The 11,494-nt window shown below is 31.5% G+C and overlaps 1 protein-coding gene and 1 long non-coding RNA gene across 6 annotated transcripts; one reads left to right on the forward strand and one right to left on the reverse strand.

Moving 5' to 3' along the window:
- The first annotated feature begins 1,244 nt into the window (after nt 1-1,244).
- On the forward strand, nt 1,245-3,955 carry LOC132626252 (uncharacterized). The gene is made up of 4 exons (XM_060341060.1): nt 1,245-1,533; nt 2,319-2,530; nt 3,191-3,452; nt 3,626-3,955. Exons 1-4 carry the CDS (start codon nt 1,363-1,365, stop codon nt 3,953-3,955), a joined length of 975 nt encoding a protein of 324 aa, XP_060197043.1. The 5' UTR covers nt 1,245-1,362.
- LOC132626253 (uncharacterized) lies at nt 3,131-8,165 on the reverse strand. Of its 5 annotated transcripts, none has more exons than XR_009577213.1 (4): nt 7,933-8,165; nt 5,684-5,881; nt 3,822-5,214; nt 3,131-3,728 (listed from the first exon to the last, which is right to left on the reverse strand). It is a non-coding gene; the product is annotated as an uncharacterized LOC132626253 (long non-coding RNA). The 5 variants fall into 5 exon arrangements; XR_009577214.1 differs by having other exon boundaries at nt 7,929-8,165; XR_009577215.1 differs by lacking the exon at nt 7,933-8,165 and adding an exon at nt 7,444-7,922.
- Nucleotides 8,166-11,494: the final 3,329 nt, after the last annotated feature.

Here is an 11,494-nt window from a genome sequence, read left to right on the forward strand (position 1 = left end):
TTTAAAATGCTTACTTTATTCTTACATTATTAACTTTTTTTTTTACTTCTTTAAAATTACTTTATTTTCCATTTTTTAATTTATGTAAAAAATTAATATTATCTTCTAGGAGAAGTAAAAAGTGAGAAATACTAATTGAGTATGTTAGTTAATGACGTTCAATAATAGAATAAATTAGCACAATAAGCAAAAAAATAATTTTATTAAAAATAATCAAAACTTTAATATTTGTTTATACAAGTGAAAAATAACTGGTCATAATAACTTTATAAATACATTTCTATGAAAGTAATTCAAAAACAATTTAAAAAATAGAGGCAATTTTTAAAATTTATATATTTATACTGTAAATGAATTTTATTATAAATTAAGAAATATTTCATTAGAGACAACTAAAACTTGTTTATAACAATAGAGAATAACAGAGAATTGAAACTTAAATATACACACGTACATATACATACATACTTACTGCATATAATATTGAAATAACAATCATAAAAATTAGCATTATATTTTTGTTCTAACTTCATAAAAGTATTATTCTACTTAATGTTAATAAACTTAAATAAGAATCTATAAATACCTACATTAAATAAATAAATATTATATATAATATAAAAATGTATTACATGAATGGAGGATTGAAAAAAATAAGGGTGAAATAGTCATTGTATAGGATAAAGGGGGGAGAATGTCTATTGTTCAAAGTTGAGGGTTGAGTTTGATTTTCAAAGCAAAGTTGAAGCGTGTAAAATGATTTTCACCCTATTTTGCTATATGTAGTAACAATTTAATTTTAAACTTTTTATTTTATCAAACGATTTATAGCCACATAAGTTTCTAAAGTTTGTTTTAGACTACAAATGATTTATAGTACATTTTAAAGCTGGCCCCAAAATATTTTCTTTCCTATTTATAACTAGTTGGTACTTCCTCTATCCTAATTTATGTGGTACTGATTCGGATTTTGAAAGTCAATTTTTTAGATTTTGACGGTAGATTCAAACATGAAATTTTAAATTTTTGAATATATATTTAAAAACTATATAAAAAAATAGTATAAATTACAATAATTAATAATTAAAATCTTTAAAAGCATATGAAAAAATCGTGGCAAAATTTATTTTCCTTTTTCACATAAATTATCTGCCTTATAAAACAAAAATTCTAGTATTACATAAATTATGACGGAGGGAGTACAACTATTATGGAGTTTTACAAAGGAACTTTCTTGTTTAAGGGCCAAATGGTTGACCAAAAATGTTGTTTTTTCTCGTATAAGATGTTGAACAGATCTCAAGAAAAAAAACTACTCTCATTAATATCTTTATATATCATTTTTCTTCTTTCTCTTTCATAATGGTTTCTGCAGAAACCAAGGCTAATAATAGACCAGAAAGAATCAAACTAATTGATGGAAGAAAATTGGCTTACAAAGAAAGAGGTGTTCCCAAAGACAAATCCAATTACAGAATTATTATGGTTCATGGATTTGATAGCTCCAAAGAAAGAGATTTTCTTGCACCCCAGGTAACTAACAATCTAGACACAAATTACATTATATGTTCTTGAATAAAGTTGGCAAATACCAACCAACATTGTCGTGGGGGTGGTAAGCACTCCTGAGGTCTTGGGTTTGAGTCTCCTAGTTAAAGAGTTGTCTTGTTAGGGAGTGTTTTACCCCAATATGAGATTTTCCGGCGGAAATTCAGGTTGGTTGGTTTCCAATGCGGGTATGAAACACCACATAAAAAAGAGTTGGCAAATGGGTAGGTTGGATTAAATTTGGGCGGGTCAAAATGAGTTATGAACCAACTAGCTCAAAATGTATGAATTATGGGTCATAATTTAACCCGTCCCACGTGACCCAATTTCCCTTTCTGTTTTATAATGAGAAGTGTCAAATGTGCGGATTGAATAAAACTTGTTTGGGTAAAAAATGCATCGAACTATGGGTCATGATTCTTACCCAGTTTTCCCTTCTTTTTTATGAAAAGAAATGTGAATGTTGACAGTTTGTTTTTTCTTAATATTAGTTTTAACTTTTAAGTATGTCCAAATTTACATGATCATCAATTCTCAAATTTGATTTTTTTTTTTTTAATGTTCATGTTTGAGTTACATTATGATCTGTTTTAATACAATAGTTTGATGGGTCATATCTAATTCAACCCATTTGGTGATGTCAATAAAATGGTCATACCCAACCTGTTTAATTTTGGGCAGGTTACTAAAAAATGGAGTCATTTCTTGAAGGACCAGTTAGACATAACTTGTTAATTTTTTTTTTTTTTTTGTTTAATAATTTGTGACAGGAACTTATGAACACATTGGGAATATATATGGTTCAATTTGATAGAGCTGGATATGGAGAAAGTGATCCAAATCCAAAAAGATCACTAAGGAGTGAAGCATCTGATATTGAGGAATTAGCTAATCACTTGGAATTAGGATCCAAATTCTACATAATTGGTTTCTCAATGGGATCTTATCCAACCTGGAGTTGTATCAAACACCTCTCACATAGGTAACATTAAATTTCTTGCTTTCTTTCGTCGAATCGTCATTTTATTCTGATCAATATCAGCAATGCAGTTCATTCAACGATAAACTTAATGTGAATGATATAAGCTAAGAAACACAATGAAACCCGAATGAACAAAATGTTGAATAGAAATTTACAGGTCTCTATTGTGGTCAGCATTTATATACTGTGAATTCAGGTCTTGCTTTGCTTTCCTAATGCCCTCTTTATTTTGATCAATATTAGCAATACAGTTCATTGAGCAATAAACTCGTAGCCTATTTGGCCAAACTTCTAAAATCTGCTTATTTTGAACTATACTTTTCAAAAAAGTACTTTTGGAAAATAGCAGTTTGTGTTTAGCTAATTCATGTCAAGCACTTCTGTTAATATCAGAACAGTAAGTTGTGCTTGATCAAGTTTTCAGAAGTACTCCTGGTTAAAACAACTTCTGTTACTACTCAAAAACACTTGTTTAGTTCCAACAAGTTAAGCTCAAGTTGAAAAAATAAGCACTTCTAGCTTCCCAGAAGCTTGGCCAAACAGACTATTAATCTGAATTGTACAGATTAGAGAGAACATGAAACCCGAATGAACAAAATGTCAAATTGAATCGTACGTTTATATCCACGTAAATTCAGATCTTGTTTCTCAACTTGCTAGGTTAGCCGGGGTGGCATTTGTGGTTCCCATTGTCAATTACCAATGGCCCTCTCTCCCGGACTCTATAACAAAGGACGACAACCGGAAGAGGTGGTACAAAAGGATGACTTGGGTTGCAAGATATGCTCCTAGATTATTGCATTGGTGGTTGATCCGAAAAACGTCTTCCTCCCCCTCTGCTGATAATACAAGACCTACATATTTTACTGACAAGGACTTGGAGCTTTTAAAGAAGGCACCTGGATTTCAATTTCTTACCGCGGTAAGGTCAATAACAGTAACTACGCCTTAATCCCAAACAAGTAGAGGTCGGCTATATGGATCCTCACTGACCTTGTCGTCCATTTAAGCTTTAGCTTAGATAATGCAACTTTTCTTTCCATACTAAACTAGCTGATACATCATATTGTTTTAACTTGTACTTTCCATCTTCAGGATAAGCTAAAGAGCAGGAGTGTTTTCAACAACCTCCGAAGCGACTTCCTTGTGGCATTTAGTAAATGGGATTTTGATCCTTTGGAGCTTAGCGATCCTTTTCCTGAAAACGACCAAAGTTTTGTTCACATCTGGCATGGCTGTGAAGACAGATTTATCAATTTGAAACTACAAAGACATGTCTCAGAAAGGTTACCTTGGATTCAATATCATGAAGTTCGTGATGGCGGACATTTGTTGATCTATGATACCATTGTCTGTGAAGCCATCTTAAAGTCTCTTTTGCTTGGAGAGGAGACACCACTCTATACACCAAAATTTTCTTCCTAACTGTCACATCCCTTTTTCTCCAAAAATTTTAGGTCTTTGGAACAATGGGAGAAATAACCTTTTTCGTAAACGTCACTTTGATTTTTCAAGCCACTTCTCGTTTCTCATCCCAAAGGAATTTGGTGAAAAAGGGGGTGACACTGCTATATTAAATTCTCCATCTCTTTATTTTATGTTAACGGCCGAAAAATCTTTTACCCCACCAGCATTAGGACTCAACAGCTGGAAGTTTTGCATCACTATCTATATATATTGTGGCTGGCAATTCGTCTTGTGTTCTGTAGAAATTGCAGACACAATCAGTGTCAAAGCTTGGACAGCTAATTTTTTGTTGCATACCTGCAACTATAAGTAGCAGAGCTGAAGTTTGTAATTGAGAGAAGAAGTTGACATGGTGAAAGAGAAGTATATTGGTAGAGATTTATATAGTAATCTGAGTATGTTGTGCAGCCCACCAAACAATTATTGATTATTGCATACTCATAATTCTTATTATAATCTTGATTTAATAACTACGAAGCATCTCAATGTCCAAGATAAAAGGAACAAGGGGAAGAATCAACGAGGCAGTGTACAAGCTGCTATATGCTATATAAAAACTCACAATTTTCTAACTTTTGCATTCCACAGTACTTGTGGGGCAAAAACTTCATCAAAAGTCAAGAATTAGGCACTTAATTGTTAGTCTAGCAACGGCTAGCAAACGTTGGCTACCTAACGCAGATTATCTTGCCAATTTAGACTAAATAACCAACACTCAAAGAGTTGATTTGGCACCAGAAATGAAAAAATGCAGGACGGGCTAAAATAAATGGTCTGAAAATATCACAACCAACCACAAGTTTCAAATCAGCTTCTAGGTGATAGAATCAGATTCCCAATTCGTCAAGCACCAATTATAACTCTGCGGATCAAGGCTAAGGTAGATTAACAAAATTCTCCTGAAAAATGTTGTCTCTACCAAAGTGTGACGTCTTTCATGATTTTCATTCCACTTCATTGACCACTAAGTCATAGCCTCAGATACAAACTTTCCAATATTCTTGTACTTGCAGAATTAGGATATAAGGATTTTTTTTTTCTGGGATCTATCAGAACATTATGTGTTACTCGAGCCGAGGGAATTCCTGAAACAGCCTCTCTATCTCCACAAGGTACGGGTAAGGTCTGTGTACACTACACACAGCCCAGACCCCACTTGTGGGAATAGATTGGGTATGTTGTTGTTGTTGGTCTATCAGAACATTCATGTCTTGCACCTGTATGGAAAAGGTTAAGCATGATAGTGTTTTTGTGCCAGTGGCAATTACTAGAAGGGAAGAACAAGCTGGAAGCAAAAACTTTGGCCTTTGCAGCTTGTAAATGGCGACTTTAAAAATGACCTGCAGCATTTTTAGAAACCGGATATTTGGACAAAACAATCAAACAATGATAGCTTAAGTAGGGTTCTTCATCCCAATGAAACTGAGGGGTGTGATTTCCATTGCCAAAAACTTAAGGGGGGGAGGGGTAGAGTTGTATTATAGCAGTTAGTTCAAAGTGACCAAAATTTACCAGTTCCTAAATTTCTATTTTCTATGGAAGAGTACACTTAACATTTAATATTATGGAAATGCAGGCAACCAAAGATCCATTTTGATCTGATACCATAGATTAGAAAAGAAAATTTGGGTAAATATCTACTAGTTCATTGGATGAATTAATCAACAAAATGAGAAAATCATTTACCTGACCAGGATCCCGTGCTCTGATAATGGTTTCACAACTTTCAAATCCGGGCTGGTTAAGAAGGCCATATTTACTTCAGTATCATGTATATGATGGAATAACTTCTGATTCATACACCAATTAACCACCCATGAGGCGTAGTTTTCAATTCGAGATGTCCGCTGGTCTAGCGAACGCCTCGTCTCAAGCCCAGCCGACCTGTATAAATACTCAGTGCGTTAGTCATAAATCCATGATACATGACAATACAGAATTATCGAGGTTTCTATTCTATGTTAAACAATATAAAAATGGATAAACTCATTTCTCTCAAAAGGAAAATGAATAAAAAATATACATGTATGGCAAGTAATTTAGGTGCCATTGAATCCAATTGTTGCGAGCTCCATAATATCCAATGCTTCACATATCGCTGAGCATTTTGGACGAGAGGAGATATATTTAGAGCTCCTCTAGGATGTCTTGGGAACTTAAAACAGAGTAAATACAAGAAAATACAACTTTCAAGTACCAAAGATCCAAAGAAAATGAAAGCCAGCTTTAAAGATAGAATAACTGAAATGATGTTCGTTTAAAGCCAATACAAATTTTTAGAACTCATCTTCTCAGTCGCATGTCTAAGAAATAATATATAAACTTGTAATTTTCAGTCTTGATCCCTTTACTTTCCTATATGGTAAATAATAAATATAATTAGATTGAATGATCGTTTGTATCACTGCAAAAGATAAACAATCTAAGGGTCACTTTGTTAACTACTTAACCGTTACATGCAATCCTCCTTTGTAGAGATATTAGATACGACGTCACAATTCAAAACTCAAGAATACTGCAAAAGACTAGAAATTGTCCGGAAACGGAATAACAATGCCATATCTTGGATATGGATGACGAGTAAGAATAACCTGCTTCCGAGGCCAAGAACATACTCGTTGTAGGAAATTGCACAATAAGAACAAAGAAGAAGTTCACATGGCATCAAATGTTCACATAGTCACATCCAATTTCAGTGACTAACGTCTGTTGTTCTTCATCTCCAATTGCAGACACCTTAAGTTAACATACCTCAATTTTTTCATTTCATACTGCTAGATGCCGAACACTATTGTCTGGAACGTTGGAACTAAGTAGGCATTTGGCCATAAAAACCAAAAACTTTTTCACTTTTTTGGAAATTTTAGAGTTGGAGTTGGAGTTGTGTTTGGTCATAGTTTTTGCAAATAGTATTTTTTGGTTGAAATGTACTTGTTTTGATTGTGAAAAAAGTGAAAAAAAGTTTTTTCTTATTTTCCAAATCCCAAGTTGTATTTGAAATTTTCATGGCCAAACAGTAATTTCTGAAAAAAGTGAAAAAAAATTCCGGAAAAAAGTGAATAATCCTTATGGCCAAACGGATCCTAAATCTACAACAACTATGTAAACGGCATCAATTAAGAATTGAATGACATAAGCAAGAATTTTTCTTCATCGACGAAGCATGACAGAAACTTGAGCTTAGTATTATAGTTCTCTCGAACAAATACCAATTAATCTACCCCTTTCGCTAATATAAGGTTGATTGTTCTACCACTATATCAAGAACACAAAATATTGAATGACAATCACAATTCTTAACTCATAAATTAGTCCATTCTATTTTCTTTTGGTAGTCGATCCTGGAATTTCTTTGTTTCTGTATTTGCAGAGTATGAGTGTGTGACTTGTTATAATAAATTAGCAAGAAAGGAAGGGCTTTATTATTACCCAACCAAGGAACTCACTCATAGACTCATCATCTACACAAACACGGACCTTTGAAGCTTAGCTATAACTAGATCATCTAAGTTTCTCTGAGCCCCATTTTCATCGAGAGATCAATATGAAGTTATTCTATCAACTGAGCAAGTCCCAATCGTGAAAATTAACCTTCAAGAAAATATATTCCCTATTATTATTTTCTCAAAAAAAAAAAAAACTTAGAAATTAAATTAGTATTTCAGATATGCAGAAGCCAGAAATATTGTACAAGAAAATTTTGAAGCACAAGAATGACAGCAAATTAGTGAACAACATTTTATAACAATACTAATAATTACTACAATTAATCAATATTATACATATTTGTTATTTCCAATATAAGACAGAAAACCAGTAGAAGAAATCCATTCCAAATAAAGAAAAGTGATAAGCAGAATCATTTTTAATTAGTGAAAAAAAAAAAACAGCAGAAACTGAAAGAATAAGTACAACGGGAAAAAGAACAAACCCACTTGAAGAAAAGGGCAGAACCATAAGGAGAATTCAAACTCTTTACAAAATACAGCTTTGTGTTTTATCTTAAGTTCAGTTTTTCTTGTTTATTGTTAAAACGGTTTAGAGCCCGTTTGCCGAGTTATAAGTTGCCGAAAATAGCTTATTTGATTGTTTGGCTGATCAGCTTATAAGTCATTTTGTACTTAAAATAAGCTTAAAAAAATAAGTTATCCTAACTTATTTTTTTTGACTCATAAGCTGTTTTCAGCTGATTTTTTTAAGCTAAGCCAAACAGGCTTTGGTTTTTCAGTTGGTAAATATTGGGAGGGGTAAGAATATAAAAAGAAAATTGAGTGAAATTATAGAGAAAATGATATAAATGGTCCCTTAGGTCTGAGAGTAAGCTCAAAATAGTCTTTTAAGTATATACTGTACAGTTTTTGATCTTATACGTTTGTCTAAAGTTAACATTTTTAATTTTCATCAAATATTTTAATATATTTGTTAGATTTAACGAAAATAGTTATGATTTCATATCTATTATTTGTTACAATTGAAGTGTTTTTGTACACATAAATTTATGCTCGCCTCTAAAAGAACTAAATTCAAATAAACCTCATACGGTAACATTGGATCCACTCTGGATTAATAGAAGTTTAGATGGTTTGTTTAAATGTATTGTTGGAGACAAAACTTAGAAATCGTGACTTAGCATTACCATTAGTCCCTTTGACATTGTGTATGGAGTGTTGGATACCTTCCTCGTTCTCTTATTAATCTTGTCACACCCCAAAAGAGAAGTCAGTGACTAACATTCAATGATGTTGATTCAGCATCAAACAAATCAGAATACATGTGCCAAGTACAAAGTGCCTTTACTAGTAACTTCATATTTCAAAATAACGAATTTGTGGAAACAAATAGATTGGCCCCTCGACTTTAACTTATCTATGTACAATTTAGCGGTGCTCTAGCACCCCTAAACTTCGACGCAGATTAGGTATAGTTATATATGAAATAAAATTTGAATATAAAAGTTAAAAAGCACTCTAGAAACAAAAAAGACAGTTGAGTGCTTTAATTTTCAGGCGGAACTTTAAGTGTTTGGAAGCTTGGGGGACCTGTTTTCGAACCTCTTGCCCAACATTTCATTTATTTTTTTCAATTTTAATGATGCTCAAAGTACAGCTTTTGGTCGCATCTTTTTCTTGTCCATAAGTATATGCTATCGGTAGCAACTTATATGAAAGAACATGAAGCACCCACAATCCTTAAATTCTGGGTCCATCTTTTCCTTGTCCGTAAGTATATGTTATCGGTAGCAACTTATATAAAAGAACATGAAGCACGCAAAATTCTTAAATCCCGGGTTTGACACTGCTTTAACATAAAGTAGATTAAAGGTCTGCATACACTCTACCTTCCTCATATTTATTTATGGGATTTCACTGGGTATGTTTGCTGTTGTTATTGTAAATTTATTAAAATTGCGATACAAATTTTCTTACAAAAAGACTTGCAACAATCTTTTTCCTACAAAATTCATTTTGTACATTAATTTTAATTTCAGAAAAAATAAAATTCTCTAATTTCTTTGTCTACATCTCTTCACTTGTACTTTTATACTCCCTTCGTTCCAATTTATGTGAACCCATTTGACTGGGCACGATATTTAAGAAAGAGTGAAGATTTTTTAAACTTGTGGTTCAAAATAAGTCTTGAATATTTGTGTGGCTGTAAATCATTTCATAAAGTGAATTTGTTTCCTAGTTAGAAAAGAGGTCATTCATTTTGATACGGACTAAAAGAAAAATAGGTTCACATAAATTGAAACAGAGGGAGTATTATTTTATACAAACACATGTTTTGAAGTTCAAATAATGGCTTCGAAGGCCCTTTTCCCAAACTTAAATATTGTAGCGAAAAAAATAAAATAATAAACTAAAATATAATATAAAGCCCTATCTCTTCTAAGACATACCCAATAAGTCATTCGTGAGTATTATTATTACTTACTTTATTAAGAGCATGAATTGGGGATGGTTTCGTCGTTCACCTTCAACTCATGTGTAAAGAAAAAAAAATGGACCGCATCACCTCCAAATTCATGTTAAAAAAAAAAAAAAAAAAAAAAAAAAAAAAGTGGACCTCATATTAAAAAAATCAATATAAAAAAAAAAAAGTTCACCCTATATTAAAAATCAAACAATATTCATATAATTTTCAAAGTATCCCATTAAGTCAATAATGGTGGATTCATTGTCATATGCGTATCAACCCATTAGTGGGAGCAAATGAAATTATTGTGCAGCAAAAAACGTGGACCCCATATTAGTGCTTTTCTTCAAAAGATTAAGTAGTCAAACCATACAATTTCCTTTCTTTTCTTATATTAGCCTGAGATCTAATCTAGATATTTAACTGTTGTATTTGCTATTCCGCCATGTCATTTATCTGTTATGTTTACTAAAATAAATATAATTAAAATATTTATATTTTAAAATAAGATAGAACTTAATTACTTTTTCATTTTTATTCTTACTCTAATAAATGTGAAAAGAGATTAATATCGTAAAAGAAAAAATAATATTAAATGGATATCAACTAACAAATAAGGTAAATTACTCAAACTATAATGCTAATTGACGTTTCCTTAAAAAAATGTGTAAAAGACAATATGACAAGTAAAATGAGCTAAACCAAGAATATTCACCAAAAATTAAAAAATAGTAATTCTTCGTTTAAATAGAAAATCAAATTTTTACTTTGTTTCGTTTGAAACGTGTCAAATTAATTTAATAATTTGAACTAGAATTATCCAAATCAAAATTTGATAAAAAATAATAAGTATTGTTTAATTCCAATCTACATATATTAACAATAGCATGTTTTACACCATTAAATTAATCCAATTAAAATTCAAAGTATCAACTGTTGTTTAAATATTGATATTATTTTGTCTCAAAGATAGGAAAATAATTTCCTTTCAAACAAGACTTTTCTTTTAAAAAGTATTAATAAATTTTTGCAAACTTTGTATTCGTAGCAAACACTAATATAATAAAGTTTTGGATACGGAGCACAAACTACAATGTTATATTAATCGAGTTTTGAACATAATATACATATATATGCATAAAAACAGTGTAAATTTATGTATGTTTGTTAGCAATATAAAATATATATATATATATATATATATATATTATCACTACCCAAACACAACTACATACACATAGATACACTATAATCCAAAGTGTTGCGCACGGGCATACACCATCTATCCTATTAAAAGAGCTACTCCACTCCAAAGTATGCAAAGGGGTATTGCTAAATGACCTAACTTGTTTTTGACACAAATTGGCACAGTACGTGTATAAAGTTTACATTAATCTTAATGAAGAATGACTTCAACAGTTGGTATTTCCTTTCAAAAAAATTCCATCTAAAACAAAACAATTATTATACTTAAGTAAGTTTAAACTTTTCGTTTTTCAACACCTAAAACTTATAAATAGTCTTGTGTAAAGATTCACTTTAATTTTTCTGGCTCAAATTTTTATATATTTATACATACAC

The sequence above is a fragment of the Lycium barbarum genome, chromosome 2 (assembly GCF_019175385.1).
Source record: "Lycium barbarum isolate Lr01 chromosome 2, ASM1917538v2, whole genome shotgun sequence".
Classification (NCBI taxonomy): Eukaryota; Viridiplantae; Streptophyta; class Magnoliopsida; order Solanales; family Solanaceae; genus Lycium; species Lycium barbarum.

Bases quoted from the DNA above. Each gene is read 5' to 3' on its own strand.
- LOC132626252 (XM_060341060.1), top strand. From the start codon at position 1,363: ATGGTTTCTGCAGAAACCAAGGCTAATAATAGACCAGAAAGAATCAAA. The intron at 1,534-2,318 runs GTAACTAACAAT...AATTTGTGACAG, and splicing joins GAGATTTTCTTGCACCCCAG to GAACTTATGAACACATTGGG. The intron at 2,531-3,190 runs GTAACATTAAAT...TCAACTTGCTAG, and splicing joins ATCAAACACCTCTCACATAG to GTTAGCCGGGGTGGCATTTG.